General features: G+C 35.0%; 1 protein-coding gene across 1 annotated transcript in view; it reads right to left on the reverse strand.

Annotated features, from left to right (window-relative positions):
• Positions 1–22,972, reverse strand: part of GPC5 (glypican 5) — a gene marked incomplete at its 3' end in the record, with an annotated part of 683,933 nt that overhangs the window by 623,254 nt on the left and 37,707 nt on the right. The window contains exon 2 of the mRNA XM_007466019.1: positions 17,267–17,428. Within this exon, the coding sequence (XP_007466081.1) occupies positions 17,267–17,428 (162 nt within the window). The remainder of the gene's footprint in view (positions 1–17,266; positions 17,429–22,972) is intronic.

A 22,972-nucleotide genomic window follows, 5' to 3' on the forward strand; every position in this document is an offset into this window, starting at 1 on the left:
AATAAACCCAAAACCCCCAAAGTTCACCAAAAAAAAAAAAACAAAAAAAAAAAAAAAAAAAAAAAAAGTAAAATTTCAGACTGTCTAAAACAAAACGAAAAGAATACTTCATAGTAAAATCTATGCGCTATAGCAAAGCTGTAACCAAAGGAAAATGCATCCCCTAAAATACACTCATTACCAAAGAAGAAAACTGTAAAAGTTCAAAGAAAGTAATAATCATCTTAAGAAATCAGAAACATATGAAAGAAAATTTTTTTAAAGTAGCAAGAGAGAGTTTTAAAAGATTAAAACAGACCTTATTAAAAACAAAAGAGTAAAGGATAACTAAATCTAAAAGAATGTTCTAGAAAAATAGTATCAACATAAACAAAACCCTTACTAGGACAGAGGTCATGAGACAAAGAAAAGAAGCTAGAGAAAAGAGAAAGTGGGAGAGAAATGACAGCATAAAGAGGAAGGAAATTTAAGAAAGGTAAGAAAGACAGAAGCAAAATTAGGAACGAGAAAGGACACAAACACAGACTCTTGGGAAATTAAATACTCTTCAAGCTTACTTCCCAACATTCCCAGCTCCCGCACTTGGCTGTGGCCTTAGGGGAGTACTCGTGGGCCCTTTAACTCTCCAGACCTTCTTCTGCACTAGGGAGAGGAATCACCTGACCTTTGTTCTTCCCTTGATATCACCATTTTCAGAATTTCTTTCCCAATCTTCTTCCCCAGCAATCCACATCAGATGTCATCTGTCTGAGATCCTATCTTATATCCTGAAAGGTATCTTTAAATCCTTAAAACACACTGAAAGGTAATCGTCTATTTCCAGCTATAGATTTTAAGCTTGTTGAAAGCAGTCATCATTTTCAGTCCTGTCTCTAGATGAAAGACAGGGGGCCCTCGTTTTGCACAGTTCTCTGGTAACTAAGATCAATGGAGCCATGTCAGTCAAGGACCCGGTTCAGATGGGCATGAGTTTCAGTTACACAAAATTGTGCAAACTGAGGACTGCCTGAATATAGTTAAGTGCCCAGTATTTGACATACACTAAGTAAAATATTGACGAAGGAATGGATGGATTCTCTAGAGCAGCTTACACACAGACTTGGAGTTGAACAGAATTTTCAAAAAAAAAAAAATTTACTAAAAATTAAGATAGAAATAAGGAAAATGAGGACATCATAAATCAGTCCCTGAGAGTATTCTCTTGCAAGACTCAACATTGATCCTTGGTTCCTTCTCTTCCTAATCCCACTCCACAGTCATTCAGTTACCCAGTCTTGTTAAATTTTTCTTCTAAATATACTTAGAATTTCTTTCTCCCCTATTCTCTATCATCATTAACAAAACTCACTCCTTTTTTTCTCTCATTCAGACTATTAGATAAACTAACTGGTCATACTACAACCAAAAGAAATCAGCCAAAATCTTAAATCAATATTTAATAAATATATACTAAAAAACAGTTTTAAAAACGTTTAACATATTTCAATTCTTGAAAGCATTTCAAACAAACAGACATTGAAATTTGTCCTTACTGAAAAAAGCAAGAGAAGAACTGAGTAAACAGTGAGATCTCAAACAATGTTTATGATTTAACTTTTATTTAGTTTAACTCAAATTCTGGGAAAAAGCTTTCGATGAAGCTACCATATTTATTTGAATAAATTTATACTGCCTATTGAATGCACTGAAATTGAGAGGGTCTGTGATTAACAGCACTTAGATTTGATGGAATATTCAATAGATTCACAGAGGTGACTTCTTTAATAAATTTTGCCTTAAGGAAAAAATTAAAGAAAAGTTCTTTAAATGAAGGCAGAAAAGACAGAGCCTGTGAAAATCTATGGGTTGAAGCATTTAGACATTTTAACACAAAAATATTACAATAATATTTTGCCTATGGATACCCAATTGCTCAGCACAATGTGTTGAATAGGAATTCCTTCCTCCATTGAATGGCTTTTGCACCTATCAAAAATCAATTGGGCATAATTTTGTGGGTCTATTCTGGGGCTCTTTAATCGGTTCTGTGTGTCTATCCCTCTGCCAATGCCACACTTTCAATTAATGTAGCTATATAGTAAGTCTCATTGTCTGGTTGAGTGATTCCTCCCACTTCACTCTTCTTTTTCCAAGTTGTTTAAGCTATTTCAGGTCCTGTGCCTTTCCATATAAATTTTAGAAAAAGCTTGCATAGGTCACATAAAGTCTGCTAGGATTTTGATAAAAATTATGTTAAACCTATAGAGTAATTTAGGTCAAAAGGTCATCTTTCCTATGTTGAGTCTCCCAATTCATGAATATGGTATGTCTCTCCATTTATTCAGGTTCTTTGATTTTTTTTTTTTTTTTCCATCAGCATTTTCAGCGTACAGATCCTGTACAAGTTTTGGAAGGTTTATACCTAAGAATTTCACTTTCTTTCACTTTCCTTCTTCCTAGCTGTTCTTCACATCCCCCATATCTCTTAAAATGTATGAGGTTGGATGATACAATAATTATACAATCATATTCCCTTAAGCAATCACTCTAATGTGCTTCATGTGAATTCTCTGATTTGTATGTGTTCCAGTAAAATATATAGAATTGCTTGGCACGTGTATTTTTAAGATACATATATGGTATTGTGCTACATACCTCATTCTCATTCTGCCCTTCTTCACTCTACTTTATGTTTTTAAAGTCTATTCCTGTCACTAAGTATGCATCCAGTTGATTATTCCTCACGATGCATACTATTCCATAACGCATTTCTGTGTATTTTTCTTACCTTTCCCTCAATTACAGACACCCAGACTGCCTCAACTCCCAGCTATTACAACAAACACTGCAATTAATATGCATTTATATGTCCCCAAATATACCTAAGAATTTCACTTTCTTTCACTTTCCTTCTTCCTAGCTGTTCTTCACATCCCCCATATCTCTTAAAATGTATGAGGTTGGATGATACAATAATTATACAATCATATTCCCTTAAGCAATCACTCTAATGTGCTTCATGTGAATTCTCTGATTTGTATGTGTTCCAGTAAAATATATAGAATTGCTTGGCACGTGTATTTTTAAGATACATATATGGTATTGTGCTACATACCTCATTCTCATTCTGCCCTTCTTCACTCTACTTTATGTTTTTAAAGTCTATTCCTGTCACTAAGTATGCATCCAGTTGATTATTCCTCACGATGCATACTATTCCATAACGCATTTCTGTGTATTTTTCTTACCTTTCCCTCAATTACAGACACCCAGACTGCCTCAACTCCCAGCTATTACAACAAACACTGCAATTAATATGCATTTATATGTCCCCAAATGTTCTCTAAACAATTTTCCAATATATATATAAGCAGTAGAGAATCAGAAAGAAGAAAAAGAGGGCGGGAGAACACATATTTTTGCTAAGTGTTGTCAAATTGCTTTCCAGAATAGCTGCACCAGTGTAGGCTGACGATTATTAAATATATTCTTAATTTGCATTCGAATTATATGATCCCATTAAAATAACAAATACACTAAATATATTGCATAAGAGTTGCCAAATATAGAGATAATTTAATTTAAACCTACTTTGAAGGTTCATAATAAAAACAAATTAAGCAAATTGGCCTAGATCATCCTAAAGTATTGCCCTGAGACTACAGCTAGAAAGTAAGCATATTAAACCCAGATTTTAAAAATCATAACATGAACAGAGAATTTATTGTCCCTTCTTAAACCACAGGACACCTTTTTTCCACCCCTCTGACCCCTTTCCTAAATCACACTTTCCAGGGATTTAGTGTCCATCTCTCTCCATATTGTCTTTCCTCACATAAAGAGAAAACCCTCTAAAATGCCGCCCAGACAAGCAATAACAATATTTCACATTTCCAGCAGGTAGGAAGTACGACTATCAAATAGTTACATAATTTTATGGAACAATAGTTAGCAACATTTGGACCAAAATAAAAATTATCTTAATGAACAGTACCCTCCAAAGTAGTTCAGTGAAATCTTAGATGAAACTTTTTGCCATATTCTACCAAGCACAAAACCTTTCACATTGCTCTGAAGACTATGCATTTACTTATTTATTCCATGCTGTTGCAAAAGGACCAATTTAAAGTTAGTGGCTCTATCTAAAAACTCACAAATGCATAATCTAAAGAAATGCCAAAGTAAACTGCATACATCCCTGAAAGTGATCCAAATGAATCTAGCAATATCAAAAACGTAAAGCCTTTCACATGTGAAGTTATTCTCATTTGGCAAAGGATACTAAGAAGATTAAGGCTTTCGTTAAGCCATTGAATAGTTTTCCATGGACTCTGTCGCTTTGCACCAAACCTTAGATTTTGGTGTTTATGTTAGTTTCTACTACAGTGAGAGTCAAAATATTACAATTTAATACCATTTAATGAAATTCGAAATTACATCTGATTACCAGCTGGGCAGTAAGAAGAGTTTGCTTTAAAATGTACCAGTTATTATTCACCAAATAATTTCTCCCAATGGCTTGTCTTTTCCATTAGAGAGCATGTTTGGCCATAACCCCATGCACTTGCAATTTAACTCTTGGAAAGCCCGTCAGGAGCAGGTCCAAGGAGGGATACAGGAGTCTGGATCACCAAGGCCCTTCTCCTGCCTGGCCACTGAGGCACTTCTGATAATGTGCCAATTGACTTTATGCAATTCCCCACTTACAGAAATTCCATTAGACAATTTTTACCCTGAGATGTTTTGCTGCCAATCAAATGTTGGAGAAAAAATATACACCACAAGTAAAGGAAGAAGGGTAGCTACCATCTACTGAGTGCTTATTACATACCAGGCATGATACTAGTTACTTTACTGGAATTACCATGACCAATCCTTATTAATTGCAACCTAGAAGGTACTATTATTATCCCCATCCCACAAGCAAGGAAGTGAAAGCCTAGATGCAGGACTTGAGACAGTATTCAAACTCAGGTTCTCTAACTCTAGAACCCTGTTCTTAAACTCTTAAGCATGTTGCCTGTCTGATAACAATAACAAATATTTTCCCATAACAAAGACCAATGTTTATTCTACTATAAAGTAGCTTCAGTTTATTCCTACTTATGGTAAAAAATATGAATATGCTTCATAAGTTAATATTCAAGTCAAGTTTACACCCTGAGGAGATGGAGTCAAAGAAATAGTACAAGAGGAAAATATTCTTCAAGGTGCAAAAGTTCAATTATCTTTGTTTATACTAAAGTTAGCCCACAGGCAGAATTACACTGGCATAAAAGAAACACAGCATAGCTATCCAACAATTACCTTTTATTTACTGTTATGACTTTCTGGATCTTGAGATGCTGTTTCAAGCCCTTTGCCTTCTGTATGAGAGCTATAGCATATATATCTCATTTATTGCTAGATATATTTTATGCTAAAAGCATGAAGATATGCATGGATAATTTCCCATCATGAACAGCTACATGGAGGAATGGCTATAAAATTTAAGTCCTCTATTTGCCTGAAGAAAGAGAGGTATCTTATTTTCCATTATCTCTTACCACTTGACCAATTAAATATTATGGATGATTGTTTAATATTTTAATCTTAATCTGCTCTTCCCCCAAGGCTATAGAGGGAAAAAGAGCTTAACTATTAAGAACATTCTCACAGTTTTAATAAACTGTACTTTATAATTCACAATGAATTATTATATTATTTAAAATTTCAAATTAGACAATAATGCCACTTATATGAACTGTAAGTATTTCTAATTCGTTAAGAGATGATATAATAAAAAGACATTATTGAAATGATTGATAATTATTGATATTGTTTGGTAAACAGAACTTAGTTCATTTTTATTTATATAAAAATGTAAAATGTGCTCTTGGTGTTCTAAGAATTACCACCAAGACTTCAAATTTGAGTCTTAAGGGACTTAAGCTCATCACAGAACCTTACTTGCTGAGTTATTGACAAACAAAGATTTTATTTTCAATTTTATATAACCATGTTATACCTTTTATAATTAAAATAAGTTTAAAATAAATTTTTCATATATAAACTCATGATTTTGCCCATAATTACTATTATGCAACTTTATTCTAAATACTTTGTCTCACTACATGCTTTCTCCAGTCAATTCTCAAAGTTTGTTTATAAATTTAATTCAAGTCAATCTTACTTATTTGTGTGTTATTCATTTCTTTATAAAGCCCTTCACTTTAAATTATGCTAAGTATTGAAAATAGGTTTCATTGGATAGAATCGTGAGTTATTCTATCAAAATTAATTTTATTTTCATACTTAGATATATGTTATTGAAACAACATCTCTTTGTCTGTTTGACTTACTTCACTCAGTATGACAATCTCTAGGTCCATCCATGTTGCTGCAAATGGCGTTATTTTGTTCTCTTTTAAGGCTGAGTAATATCGCATTGTATATGATATTGCTTATATGTGGAATCTTAAAAAAGGCTACAAATGAACTCATCTACAAAACAGAAATAGAGTCACAGATGTAGAAAATAAACATATGGTTCCCAGGGGTAAGGGGGAGTAGGGATAAACTGGAAGATTGGGATTGACACATACACACTACTATATAAAATAGATAATTCATAAGGACCTACTGTATAGCACAGGGAACTCTACTCAATACTCTGTAATGGCCTATATAGGAAAAGAATCCAAAAAGAGTGGATATATGTATATGTATAACTGATTCACTTTGCTGTACAGCAGAAACTAACACAACATTGTAAATCAACTATACCCCAATTAAAAAAAAAAGAAAGAAAGAAACATCTCTACTACTTTACAGAGCTGAGCCGTAGGGAGGAGCTGGATGTCGCCTGGCTATTCCACACCATTACTCTTGTCAATGATCAACCTCCTCCAATATGTTTATGGCGTAGATTGTGGTGATGGTTTCACAGGTGTATACTTATCTCCAAATTGTTTATATCAAGTTTTATACAGGAAATACAGCTTATTGTTTATCAATCATACCTCAACAAAGTATTTAAAAAAAAATTTTTTTTTTTAAATTTTCCGTGGGGGGCGCAGTGGTTGAGAGTCCGCCTAATGATGCAGGGGACACGGGTTCGTGCCCCAGTCTGGGAAGATCCCACATGCCGCGGAGCGGCTGGGCCCGTGAGCCATGGCCACTGAGCCTGCGGGTCCGGAGCCTGTGCTCTGCAACGGGAGAGGCCACAACAGTGAGAGGCCCACGTACCGAAAAAAAAAAAAAAATTATCCTCCATCGGATAATCAACCAACGCCCCTGTTACACCCAATGACATCCCTCTTTTACTGAGAACTTTAGAAACAGGTGACAATTTGTCTCAGACTCCAGCTCTACCAACAGAGATTCCAAAGTCCAGTGTGTGTGGAAACCCATCCTCTAGTCTCAGCATCTTTAACCAGCCTCCACTACACACAAATACACCCCCGGTGTATTTTACCACAATCGGCCTCTCCTTGGCCTCATTTTTCCTCCTGCTACACCCTGAACCCACTGATGCTCATAACATATCCAGAATCTGACCACTTCTTACCACCTGCATTGCCACCACTCAGGTCTAAGCCACCATGACGTCTCTTCTGGAATGTTATAATCATCTCCTAAGTGGGCTTCTCAGTCCACCCTAGCCCCTCTACAGGACCCTCAACAATTAGATAGAGGTTTCCTTGTTTTGTTTTGTTTTCTTAAATCAAGCCACACCTATGGTTGAAAACTCCTGGTTCAGAAGAAAAGCCTAAGAAGCCCGACACGAGGGCTCCCGCTGCCTCTGTGGTAGCCTCTCCAATCTCCTCTACATCACCCACTGGGCACCGCCCCAAACCAGCCTCCCTGTTGCTATTCCTCTGACATTCAAGGCACGCACACTCCTGCATTCGGTTTATTCCCTTTGCCTAGAATGCTTTCCTGCCAGACATCCACAGAGCCAACACCCGCACTTTCTACAAATCTTTGCTCAAATGCCAACTTTTCTTTGACCAGCCGATTTAAAATTGCAACCCTCCCAATTCCACTCCGCCGGCTCCAGGCTACGTTATCTCAAAGCATTTAATACGTTCGAACTTACATCTGTATTATATAATATTTATTTTCTACTTGCTGAAATGCAACCTTTGAGGATAGGGATCTTTTGTTCATCCACTGAAGCATACCAAGCACTGAGAACTGGCACCGAGACGTTGCCCCAGGAATATCTGTGGGAAAATAAATGAATTTCCTGTCACCCGTGCTCAACCATGTATCGGCACTTCTCTTCTAGAACCCTCTCCCTAGGCAAGAAATAAAAAGGGCTAAAAACAGCCATACCATCATGCATAGTGGTTTTACTATTAATTAGTTGACTCCAATGTTAACCTTCTAACTGGATTTTGGTTCATTTTCTTTCCCATTTCCCACCACTGCTATTCAAAACTTCACCACCATACACACACTTCCTATTCCATTTCACACCATCCCCTAGAGCTCCAGCAGGGTTCACTGTCCCTAAGCACATTGCCATAGAGGGTGATCACCCCCAAACTTGGGGTTCAACCAATAAGGCAGAGGAAAAACAAAAGGTTTTCATGTGGTATATGCCACACAGCAAACATAGTGAGACACAAATTAATATCTCACGATAAACTACTACTTATGAGGTAGTACGCAAAATGCGAAAAGACGCGTTGTTGAGTTTTAAAATAATTTCTTTAATATTTTAATAAATGCCAATATTTTATCTTTATTGTAAAAATAATGTAAATAAATTGATCACTAAATCATAGCATTACCTAGCTTAGATAAAATTTTGTAGGGCCTTAAAATACATTGGACATTTAATAGAGACAAAGCACCCTTCATGAAACTAAATATGTTGACTCAAAAATAGCTATAAAAAAAAATGATCTATCAAAAGAGCTGGTTAAAAAAAAAAAAAAGAGCTGGTAAGTGCATCAAGGATATATTTCAACAGAATTTGTTAATGAAATTTATAATCAGTAAAAACATATAATGAAATTATTACTTTTACTGTAATTGTATTCTTCACATTAAATCAATTTAGATATATTCAAAGGATCCCTCAATCTTTACCTTTCTACCAGCCTCTTATAAACAGGGAAATACCCTACTTTCAATATTAAAACTGCTTACTGTTAGAAATATTAATTCCAAGACACACACTGACAAAATATATTAGCTGACATCATCAAAAAAAATCCATATTCAGATGTTAAATGCACAAAGCTAATCTGGGGGTGGGGGAAAGCATAAATTTCACTTTTTAATATCATGTACATTTTAGATTACATTATCAACATAATGGAAAAATTTGTTCATGGAGTAAAAGGTTTTTAAAAGAATTCATAAATATTACATTACAAAGTGAGTGTCAACCACACATTAGTGACATCACAAGTTTCCCTTGAAGTTTACTGCCCCACAATATTTAGAAAAATTTGATATTAATTCAGCTTATTTTCTTTTTTTCTATATTTAGTTATAAGAAAAATATTTTAAAGAAAACATATTTTGAATCTTCTAAAAATGCCTGATTAACTTTAATAGCCTATTACTACTTTTGGAAGTAAACACTTCTAAGATAAATGAGCTCTGTTTCAAAAGTAGTTAATAATTGTTTCTTTCTTTCCATAGATTACTAATGTTATCAACATTAACATTTGAAAATATAAAACAGACTCAATTTAAATACTAGGAAAAAAAAGATTATATAACTTGTCTACACTTTATAAAAGGTCACTGTACTTTGCATGAATGTGGGATTTAGGAAATTCATTGTTTCTAAAATATCTAATACACAATAGGTTGATCAACAAGTACTAAGTTTAGAGAGTAGAATGGTGCTTAGCAGGGGCTGGAGGGCGGAGAAATGACCCTGGTCAAAGAATACAAACTTCTAGTAACAAAATGATTAAGTTCTGGGGATATAGTGAACATCACTGTGATTACAGTTAACAGTACTGTAGTATATACTTGAAAGTTGCTGAAAGAGTAGATCTTAAATGTTCTTGCTGCAAAAAAGAACTGGTAATTATGTGACTTGATGGAGGTGTTAGCTAACACCACAGTGGTACCCATGTTGCAATACATAAGAGTATCCAATCAATGGGTTGTACATCTTATACTTACACAATGTCAATTATATCTCAATAAAGCTGGGGAAATTTTTAACATAAAAAGATAAAAGGTTTTTTAACCTAAAACAAAAGTATTTCTTTTAAATGCACCCTCAGAGCCACGTGACGGTTGCTATTTCCATGCTCATATAATAAATGTAAGGAACCAGAAGATCCCCTCATCTCACCATCTGAGAAGAGCAGAGTATCACACAAGGAAGTGGGAGACACGAGGGCCAGAGAGAATGATGTGAGGATGGTAGTTCCATGGATTGATGGTGGAGGGTGGGCTAGAAAACACTTGCAAATACAGGAATCCATGTTCAATTTGAAATTATTTGTGATTTTTAGATTTCACCTTCCTTTATCACCATCATCTCATAAAATTTATTTTATACATACAACTTAGGTTAATGTGTGTACATGTATGTGTGTGTCTATGGAAGTGGTAATTAAGAAAAAAATTTCATACTGAATTAATATGATAGAAAAGAGACACAAAAGCAAAGGAAAGAAAGCAGGGAAGCAGAGGCAGGAGTAACCATGAGACTCTGCAGACTGTGGAAATGTGCAGAAAACTTCTGGAGAGCTTGAATTGCCACAGAATATGGAAAGAAATTTGAATTATTTTAGCTAAAACTTTAAGACGTGGCAATATCTGTACCTAGAAGAAAATTTTTAATACATACAGAAACACAACATGGTACATATCCCCTAAATGTGTATACAGATTCACAAGACATATTCATAAGAGAAAATAAAGAACACGCAAAATAAAGAAGTATTTTTGGAAAGACATTCAGACACCCCAGTAATTAGGAAACTGCACGTTTTGAAAACAAGATACCATTTCACATCTATCAGTTCATCAAATTTTATTTTAAAATTCTTTTTTAATAAAAAAATTTTTTTAATTTTTTTAGAATTTTTTTTTAAATTCTGACAATAATTTCAGAATTATCAGGAAGTGTTGGGAAGGATGTGGAATAAGGACAAAGCACACCAACTGCTTGTGGGAGTTTAAATAGGTTCAGCTCCTTAGAAGAGTAATTCTGCAAAATATCTGGTCAAGTTGACGAGGTCACAGCCTATAAGCCACAATTTCACTTCTACATATAAACCCTAGAGAAACACATGCCCTCGGAGACATGAACAAGAATGTTGGTTGCAGCACTACAAGTGCAAATATAAGTTGGGAATTATTAAAATGTCCATCACAGGGAGGGTAAATAAATGCCACATATCTATAAAAAGAAATTGTATAAATCAATTCACATAGATGAATAAGAGATAGGGGGACAGATAAACCTCAAAAACATAGCTAGTTGTAACCTCCCACATGTCCTGGCCTTTACTCAATACATAGTTACCTTTTAAGAATCATCGCCTGTGATCCCTCATGTAAAAGTAAGATTAAACTAATATGAAGATAACAAAATGATAAAGACCCTGATGAAATGCCAACTCATCTTCTAGGCAATAAATGCAGAGTTCTCACATTGAAAAGATTTAACTGAAAATGTATTTAATATAAAATCAAGAAAGAATTGTTTAGCCTACCATAAGCAGGTTATTGTGCTTTCTAGGTAAGATTATCATAGCAATAGGTGATATTATCATAACCTATCATCAGTCACAATTAAAACAACTAAAAGTTTACTTCCTAAAACTTAAAAAAGAAATATGGCAAAGTAACCTCTTAGTTCTACACTTCAATGTGTTTCCACACTTAGTTCTACGCTTTTCAATTTTTTTGCTTAATGCAAAGCAAGCTTTATTTCCAGCTGAAAAGTAATTTAAGCTCTGGAACTTTCATCTAGAATATATTAAAATTAGTCATTTTCATAATTAATAGCAGCTTGCTGACACAGATTCAAAAGAAAAAATTTTTAACATTTCAGAGATACAGGACAGTTGGATAAAGACCAATCGCACTGGTGGCTGCCGTGTGAGATAACACACGAAACCACACGCCGCTTCAAACCAGGGGGAAAATGCAATCATGTTCAGAATACACCACCGACAGAAACATTATAATGTGCTCCTTCCTGGTTACTGGGAGCAGCGGTGGGGGTGGGGAGGGGTACGCCATGAAGCTTGTGGGATCTTGAACCCAGGAGATCGGCAGTGAAAGTGCTGAGTCCTAACCACTGGACAGCCAGGGACTTCCCTCCTTCCTAGCTTATAAAATCAGTAAACAAATGTTGGCATATTAGAAGCCTGAAGGAGCCAATAAAAGTAAAATAGCTTGAAAATTTGGGCAAGGTACCATCTAAGCACCTGGCGGTGCTGGCACTTAGTAGGTACTCAACAGAGATATTAAATGCATGAAGGGAAGGGAAGGGAAGGATGAAGGGGGAGAGGGAGAGCAGAACTCTTCCATTTTATTTCAGAACCAGCTTCCTGCTAAGTATCATTCATCCATTCATTCATTTATCCATGTATTCATGCAGTTCAGTTAATTACATTTACTGCATATCTGCTCTAGGTCTAGAGAAAGAGAAAAGCCAACACGTCTCCTCAACACTGCCAGTCTAAGGCTACCTGTTCTCTTACCCTTGGGCCTTTGGTCAAGTAATTCTCAGTGTTAGAAATAACACTGTTCCTTTATCCTTGCATATAATGCTCTTCCAAGGAACAAATTTAAATATTGTTCACCTCTGTAAAGCATAACAAAAGTGAACAAAGTAAGATTAATGTACTCCAGTTTTACTATTGTAACATTTATATAAATCTACTCATCTTCTCATACATTAAGATGTTCAAATATTCACTACATCCTTGTGCCTTCGACTATATGCATGTGGATATGTACATACATTTTACACCGGTTTTACGGTAGCTATACACTAGCTCTACACTTCACAGTAGGTAATATCTGTCAGTGTAAAAGAGGACAATACTTTAATTACATTCACATTCTCACTCTTAATTTACCTGCTTTTTAAACAAAGATATTTAATTTTGAACACATTCCTATATTTCATTAAAAATAGGAATGTAATTTTTATTAAAGTCCTAAATCTAACATTTCAACCCAAGAGGACAAGCTTACCAATCTCTCGGGTACTTTTAATCAAGAATGAAAATTTAATTAGCCCAGAGAATGAAATCGTCAACAAAAATATTAACTCCTTCTTGTTCTAGATATCGTTCATCACTGAGTCTTTCGTGATAATGCACACTTTTTAAATGCCATATAAAAAACTGGAAACTTCCAGAATAAAGACTTAGTATATACCATATATTTTAATGTTTGTGCTTGTTTTTGTTTTTTTGCGGTACGTGGGCATCCCACTGTTGTGGCCTCTCCCGTTGCGGAGCACAGGCTCCGGACACGCAGGCTCAGCGGCCATGGCTCACGGGCCCAGCCGCTCTGCCGCATGTGGGATCTTCCCAGACCGGGGCACGAACCCGTGTCCCCTGCATTGGCAGAAGGACTCTCAACCACTGCGCCACCAGGGAAGCCCTATACCATATATTTTAGAAATATGTGAGAGAAATAGGAAAAGATCTATCTCTAAGGAAAGATAAAACTTCTTAACCTTATCTTTATAACGTTTAAACAAAAGATAAGCTTCCATATTCTCCCAAATATTTCTGCAGTTTATTTTTGAAAATTATGCTGAAAATTTTGTATAGTTTTAAATTAAAGAAAACAAAAACTAAGCCCTATTCTCTTATTTAAACAGAGATTTTAAAACTGACGAATTTGAAAGCTGGGTAAGAGTTGCTTTTTTTTTACAGTGGTTGACACGTTCTCTGTCAACTTCCTTTATTTCTTCATGAGTCACACCAAACTTTGGTGCATAAATAAATAAAACATTTATAAGAAATATTGGCAAAATGTTTTTTTTAAAGTATGATGTCTATTTTTACTTATTTTTTGTACAGCAGGTTCTTATTAGTTATCTATTTGATACATGTTAGTGTATACATGTCAATCCCAATCTCCCAATTCATCCCACCACCATCACCCCCTACCCCGCTGCAAAAGGTTTTTAAGGCAGGCAATCCCCCACTCATAAAGCAGCTGAAGGGAAACAAACTCTTTCACATTATTGCAGGCTGCCCGCTTTATTCATGAACATAATCAAGCCCCTGAAAATGAAGAGCAGTTGTTGTCTGCACTGTGACGAAGCCAGCAGTCTCTGTGCAAACAGCACCACTAATTTATGAAGAGCAACAGACACAGGTATACCCGCTTGCTCCTTTCATCTTATCAAAGGCTGTATGCTACGTGAATAACAACCCACAGGGCACAGTGAACCACAGGTCATACTTATGGGTTCTTCCAAAACCATATTTTTGTTTGCCTGTTTTATTTTCAGGAAACCTATAACAAACACCTTAACTGAAAAAAGTAGAATTATCCCAGTAAGGAGGCTGATTCCAGTCCCAGTGATATTACTTTCCAGGGCTAAATTCCAGAGCTGAATGTGGGCTGTACGTGGAATAACCTTATGTCTTCTGGTACCAGCTGCCGGCACTGTCTCCTCTCTTCGGAGCAATCCCAGCCTCCCAGCCTTCATCTTACAGTCGTGTGGGGTCCACTACACCCACACACCCAAGCGATCATCCCCACCAGTCATATCCAAAGGTTTACTTCAAAAACATGCTCCCGAGGAACCCATAACATCTATGAGAGAAGGGACCATATTACATCCCAGTCCAAAGTCTTCTATAACCCACAATATGGCTAAAAGGACAGGGTAGTACTGCTGAAGTAGGAAATAGAAGTGAAATATTAAAAAATAAAAAGATCGAAATGTAACACATCTACTTACATGACTTAAGCAGTGAAATGATTTCCTCCATTAAATTGCTCTCAAGCAGACTAATAAGTTTCCAACTAAAATGTATTAGCTTCTTTCTTCTTAGGAAACACAAAGGCTGATTTGTGTTCAGACATTTTCATTACATAGAAACTAGACAGAGGGCTTTACTTATTGATAAAGTAGCCTGTTCAGTTATGATACAGCAAATGTGATCTCTCAAATGGCTTTTAGCACATATATTTAGCTTGTTTTTATGGAACTAAGCCTAAAGCCACTTATTCTATTCATTAAATTAAAAGCAGGTCTTCTTGTAAGAGAATTTGTTCCAGTAAAGTTAGTCTTTAGGAAAATTTCTTTTAAATCTGTCTTGCCTTCTCATGATTCTTAAATAAAATTGATATGTCACAAAGGGAGAACATGACAATTTATTATAACAAATTATATTTAAGAAAGGCCCTACTTTTTTCACGTTTATAATTCATACATAAATACACAGCAAAACTCACCCTATTAAATATATCAGGTGCAATTTACTAAACAAAAAAATAACAAAAGTTATACATAATATTAACTGACACTCCAGTAGAGATAATCTCATGTCCTTATACTATTGATCAGTTGTCACCAAACTTTTAGCAATATCACCAAAAGTTTTCAGCAGCCTAAACCCATGTTAAGAGTCTAAACATTCCAGGTTTTATGTTTCTCCCAATCTTTTGAATTTAATGTGCTCTATCTTGATCAATTTATCCAACAATATGTGAAAAGGTTTTTAGAGTATATTTGAAGACAGAAGAAAATGTTCGACTACCATTCATTGAGTCCCTATGTGATAGTAACTGCTGGCACTTTCTTTCACCTACATGGTTAACACTGCTCTCCAAAAAGGTAGGTTTGATTTGTCATGATCTTCTTCGGCCATACCGTCTTACTTGGAGGGATTTAGTTTTGACATTAAAAGATGAGAAATCATAATGAAGCTTCCCTGTTCAAAAATCTTTAATGATTCTCTCAAACTCAAGTTGATGTTTCAAGTCTTCTTTCACGTGAGTCCAACTTACCTTTTCAAGCATATGTTCCACAATTCCCATCCACATCTCCCTGTTCTGGTAAGGTTGATTTATTCACTGCCCCCTTTATCTCTAAACTGTATTTTCCATATTGTACACACTAACATTTTCATAAGAAAAAATCATTACATCACTTTCTGTGGGTGGTTAATATCTTCTAGTTCAGTCAGTTCAATCCACCAATCTTTGCTTAAAAGGCATATCAATATATTTGCCTCCAACAATTTCACATGAATAAATTCCATAACATAAATAAGGTTGTTTTCTAAGACATCTAAAAATATTACTGGATTAAAACATCTTCAAATCTGACATGTCACAATTTCTATAAAAACACCATCAATTCATCATGAACTACATTTTAATTCAACTTAAATTCTGTCCTGATTTATTATATTTATTTCATTTAATAAGTATAGTTTTAAAAATTAATCAGCTTTGTGATTTAGTTCTGTATGTAAACAAAGCACAAATTATTTAAATAGACTGACATTAATATACTTATTTAAAAGGAATACTAGCAGAAGTTATATTTTGCATTGAACAAAAGCAATAATTTTGTTTGAAAAGCAGTGTAATCTAAATATTTTCATTCTAATAATATACAGAATAGCTAATGCATTATAAAAGGAAAAATAAATTAAGCTATTTTATTGCATCAATAAGGAATTGTACAGAGGAGATGACTAAAATAAGAAAAAGATCACCTGTTTTCCAATGTGTATTATAATTTTATAACCCATTCATTTTATTTCTGAATATATTGTTTGAATTAAGATTGAGTTCTGGTCGCAGCTGACCCTTAAACATCCAATTAATATTTCCTATTTTACTATTTATCAGACTTGTCTACCCTCCGATATATCACACTGGTGTTCTTAGGAAAATCACATGAAGCAGTAGAGAAAAAAATTAGACGAATATTTTTTTAATTATATTTTTGAAAATGAATCTATCATTACCCAGTTAAAAGTGATGAGACTTTGTTTTATAGACAATTTTAATAAAATCTAATAATCATGTCTGTTCATACTGAAGTAAAACCCTGGGTCAGAGTATTGCGGGATTTGGCAGAACCCCCAGAAAGGCATAAATTTCTCTAACATTACAGACTCCCTACGCTAAGTCAATTTATATGCCCCAGAATGACCTCAGAAACAAGCTGTGAAGGTCAGAAAAACCTAAAACCTCATTTTATACCAGAATAATATGCAAAGACAAAGAAGTAAACCTAGACAAATTTACCAGTATAATGATAATAATAGGTAAATTACATAGCAAGGTTTATGTTCAGTTTCAGAAATGATACATTTACCTTGAAAGGCAGCTGTGTTTCGAGATATCAGAAACTTTAATGTAGAGCTCGATGTTTGAAGCACCTGCTGCATATCTTGGCGAGCTGCGATTTGATAACTTTCCTCCATCTTCCTGGTGCAACATGCAGGGTTTTTGGCTATGCAAACCTGAAGATGAGGCCCTGGAATACATAGAATATTTTTCATAATAATCACCTGTTCATTTAACAAACATTACATGTTACGTACCAGACATTAATGATCAGCACTGCACATTACAGGTTCATGTTCTATATGCCCACCAGAAAAATGATACCAGTGGGTTGACACCAGCCTTAGGATACCCTGGTCCCCACAGGAAGCTGTGTCAGAAACCGGCCCCATCCACCAGCAGGCAAAAAACACAAACAAAGGAAGGTTAAAAAATATGCTACTAAACAACAAATGGATCACTGAAGAAATCAAAGAAGAAATCAAAAAATACCTAGAGACAAATGAAAAAGAAAACACAACAATCTAAAATCTATAGGATGCAGCAGAAGTTCTAAGACTGAAGTTTATAGCAATACAAGCTTACTTCAGGAAAAAAAAAAAATCTCAAAAGAACAACCAAACCTTATACCTAAAAGAACTAGAAAAATAAGAACAACAATGACAACAACAACAACAACAAAATGTTAGTAGAAGGAAAGAAATCATAAAGCAGAAATAAATGAAAGAGAGAATTTGAAAAAACAAAAAACCAGTAGAAAAGATCAATGAAACTAAGAGCTGATTCTTTGAAAAGATAGACAAAATTGATAAACCATTAGCCAGACTCATCAAGAAAGAGAGAGGGCCCAAATTAATAAAATTAGAAATGAAAAAGGAGAAGTTACAACTGACACCACAGACATACAAAGGGTCACAAGAGATTACTACAAACAATTATAGCCCAATAAAATGGGCAACCTAAAAGAAATGGATAAATTTCTAGAAATGTACAATATCCCAAGACTGAACCAGGAAGAAACAGAAAATATAAACAGTCTAACTGCCAGTAATGAAACTGAATCAGTAATAAAGAAAAAAAAAAAAGTCCAGGACCAGATGGCTTCACAGGTGAATTCTACCAAACATTTAGAGAAGAGTTAACATCTATCTTTCTCAAACTATTCCAAAATATTGCAGAGGAAGGAAGCTTAGGAACTCATTCTACAAACACAGCATTACCCTGATACAAAAACCAGGCAAAGGTATCACAAAAAGAAAATTACAGGGCTTCCCTGGTGGAGCAGTGGTTGAGAGTCCACCTGCCGATGCAGGGGACGTGGGTTCGTGCCCCGGTCTGGGAAGATCCCACATGCCGCAGAGTGGCTGGACCCATGAGCCATGGCCGCTGAGCCTGCGCATCCAGAGCCTGTGCTCCGCAACAGGAGAGGCCCGTGCACCACAAAAAAAAAGAAAAGAAAAGAAAAGAAAATTACAGGTGAATGTTACTGATGAAAATAGATGCAAAAATCCTCAACAAGGTATTAGCAAACCAAGTTTTCAATATTATATTAAAAAACGCATACATCACGATCAGGTATAATTTATCCCAGTGATCAATGGATGGTTCACTATCCCCAGTCAATCAATCAATCAGTGTGATAACCACATGAACAAATTGAAGAAAAAAAATTATATGATCATCTCAATAGATACAGAAAAAGCTTTTGACAAAATTCAACATCCATTTATGATAAAAACACTCCAGAAAGTGGGCAGAAAGGAAACATATCTCAACATAGTAAAAGCCATATATGACAAACCCAAGATAACATAATACTCAGTGGTGAGAAACTAAAAGCATTTCTTCTAAGATCAGGTACAAGAAAAGGATATCCACTCTTGCCACTTTTATTCAACATAGTGTTGGAAGTCCTAGCCACAACAGCAGACAAGAAAAAGAAACAAAAGGAATCCAAACTGGAAAGGAAGAAGTAAAACTGTCACTATATGCAAATGACATGATACTATACATGGAAAATCCTCAAGACACCATCAAAAACCTACTAGAGCTCATCAATGAATTCAGTAAATTTGCAGGATACAAAATTAATATACAGAAATCTGTTGCATTTCTATACACTAACAATGAACTATCAGAAAGAGAAATTAAGGAAACAATTTCATTTACAATCACATCCAAAAGAATAAAATATCTAGGAATAAACCTACCTAAGGAGGTAAAAGGCCTGTACTCAGAAAACTATAAGACACTGATGAAAGAAATTGAAGACAACATAAACATATGGAAACATATACCATGCTCACTGATTAGGAGAATTAATATTATTAAAATGACCATACTACCCAAGGCTATCTACAGATTCAATGCAATCCCTATCAAAATACCAAGAGCATTTTTCACAGAACTAGAACACATAATTTTAAAATTTGTGTGGAAACACAAAAGTCCCTGAATAGCCAAAACAATCTTGAGAAAGAAGAACAGATCTGGAGGAATCATGCTCCCTGATTTCAAACTATACTACAAAGCTACAGTAATCAAAACAGTATCATACTGGCACAAAAACACATACATATATCAATGGAACAGAATAGAGTCCAGAAATGAACCCACACTTACATGGGCAATTAATTTATGAGAAAGGAGGCAAGAATATACAATAGGGAAAAGACAGCCTCTTCAATAATGGTGTTGGGAAAACTGGACAGCAGCACACAAAAGAATCAAACTGGCTACCCTCTCACACCATGCACAAAAATAAGTTCCAAATGGGTTAAATACCTAAATATACGGCCCAAAACCGTAAAGTTTCTAGAAGAAAACACAGACGGTAAGCTCTTTGATATCTATCTTAGAAATATTTTGTTGGGTATGTCTCCTCAGGCAAGGGAAACAAAAACAAAATAAATAAATGAGCCTATGCCAAACTGAAAAGCTTTTGCACAGCAGAGGAAACTATTGACAAAATGAAAAGGCCACCCACTGAACGGGAGAAGATATTTGTAACTGATATATCCAATAGGGGTTAATATCTAAAATCTTCAAAGAACACTTACAACTCAATATCAAAAAAACTAACAATGCAGTTAAAAAATAGACAGAGGTTCTGAATAGACATTTTTATGAAGACATACAGATGGTCAACAGACACATGAAAAGATGCTCAAGATCACTAATTGTCAGGGAAATGGAAATTAAAACCATAATGAGATATCACTTCACATTGTCCAAGTGGCTATTATCAAAAAGACAGTAAATAACAAGTGTTATCAAGGATGTGGAAAAAAAGAGAACCCTTGTGCATTGTTGATGAGAATGTAAATTGGTGTAGCTGCTATGGAAAACAGTATGGAAATTCCTCAAAAAATGAAAAATAGAACTACTATATAATCCAACAATTCCATCCCTGGGTATTTATTTGAAGAAAACAAAAAACACTAATTTGAAAAGATACATGCACCCCTATACTCACTGCAGCATTATTTACAATAGCTAAGATATGGAAGCAACATAAGTGCCCATCAATAAATGAATGGATAAATAATGTAATATATATATATCATATGTGAGATATATATACCACATGTGATATATATATAAAGTTAGTCATGAAAAAGAATAAAATCTTGCCATTTGTGACAACATGAATGGAACTAGAGGGTATTATGCTAAGTGAAATAGGTCAAACAGTAAAAGACAAATAGTGTATGATTCCACTTATATGTGGAATCTAAAAACCAAAACAAATGAACAAACACAACAAAACAGAAACAGAGTCATAAATACAGAAAACAAACAGGTGGTTGCCAGAGGAGAGGGGAATAGGGAAAAAAAGAAATAGGTGAGGGAGATTAAGAGGTACAAATTTCCAGTTGTAAAATAAATGAGACACAGGTATGAAATGTAAAGGGTGGGGAATATAGTCAATGACTACATAATATCTTTTTATGGTGACATATTATAACTAGACTTATGGCAATTATTTTGAAATGTATTGAAATATCAAATCATGTTGTGTAACAGGAACTAACATAGAGTTGTACACCAATTGTACTTCAAAGACAAACAAACTCATAGAAAAAGAGATCAGATATGTACAGGGAGTTGGAAAAGGGGCAACTGGATGAATAGTCAAAAGGTACAAACTCCCAGTTATAAAGATAAGTAAGTACTAGAGATGTAAAGTACAACGTGATAAATATAAGTAACATCGCTGTATGTTATATATGAAAGTTAAGAGAGTAAATCCTAAGAGTCTCACCACAAGGAAAAACTTTTTTTCTATTTCTTTGATTTTGTATCTACAAGAGAGGATAGATGTTCAGTAAACTTATTGTGATAACCATTTCATGATGTATGCAAGTAAAATCACTATGCTGTATACCTTAAACTTATACAGTGTTGTATGTCAATTGTATCTCAATAAAACTGGAAGGAAAAAAAACTACAATGAGATACCACCTCACACCCATTAGAATGACTACTATGAAAAATACAGATAATAACAAGTGTTAGCGAGGATGTGGAGTTATTCCAACATTTGTGTACTGTTGGTTGGAATGTGAAATGGTAAAACCACTGTGGAAAACAATATGGCAGTTACTCAAAAACCTAAATGTAGAATTACCATATGATTCAGCAATTCTACTTCTGTATACATACCCAAAAGAATTGAAAACAGTCTTGAAGAGATATTTGTACACTATATTTGCAGCATATTATTCAAAATAGCTAAAACATGGAAGCAGCCCAAGTGTCCATGGATTGATGAATGGTAAGCAAAATATGGTATATACATACACTGGAATATTATTCAATCTTAAAAAGGAAGGAAATTCTGACTTATGCTACAACATGGATGAACCTTGAGGACATTACACTAGGTGAAATAAGCCAGTCACAAAAACACAAATATAACTCCACTCACATGAGGTTCTTAGGATCACCAAAATCACAGAGACAGAAAGTAGAATGGTGGTTAGCTGGGACTGGGCAGAGGCGGGAGACTGGAGAGTTACTGTTTAATGGGGACAGTTTCAGTTTTGCAAGATGAAAAGAGTTCTGGAGGTAGATGGTGGCAGTGGTTTGTGTAACATAAACGTATTTAGTACCACTGAATTGTGCACTTATAAAGTGGTTAAGATGGTAAATTTCATATTTTACTGCAATAAAAACAATTAGAAACAAATCTTGCTAATATGATTAACAACTCTTATCCTAGACAGGAGCCCAGGGCAAGCACCTTATCCATAGCAGGTACGCTAGAGAACAGAGAAAAAGGTATGCGGCGTGGAATAGTGCCTAAAGAGGACAACCCTGAGGGTGCATCGTGGGGTGAGCCTCAGGGCATCCCAAGCCTACCCAGGTTTCAGGACAATTGTATTTACATGGCCCAATATAATACAGTTATTCCCTTATTTCAGGGTAGGAGTAATGGTTATGGTCTTTGATCTCTGCAGAGTTTCACAGCTTCTGCATTAGCTCTTCACTGACCAACTGTAGATCAGCAAACATAAAATATGCAAATGTGCATGTGTACACACACACACACACACACACACACACACACACACAATAGCCACCTTTAACTCTCCTTTTCCACACAGATTCAGCCTCAGGCTTCAGTTTCTGTAAGTTAGACAAATAAACAGCAGCGTGCTTGAGCATTGCACAAAAGCTCAGACACATAAAATGTGTCACAGTAGGTAACACCTTGGCAATTATTTTTTAT

Source organism: Lipotes vexillifer, unplaced genomic scaffold (genome assembly GCF_000442215.2).
Source record: "Lipotes vexillifer unplaced genomic scaffold, Lipotes_vexillifer_v1.1 scaffold256, whole genome shotgun sequence".
Classification (NCBI taxonomy): domain Eukaryota; kingdom Metazoa; phylum Chordata; class Mammalia; order Artiodactyla; family Lipotidae; genus Lipotes; species Lipotes vexillifer.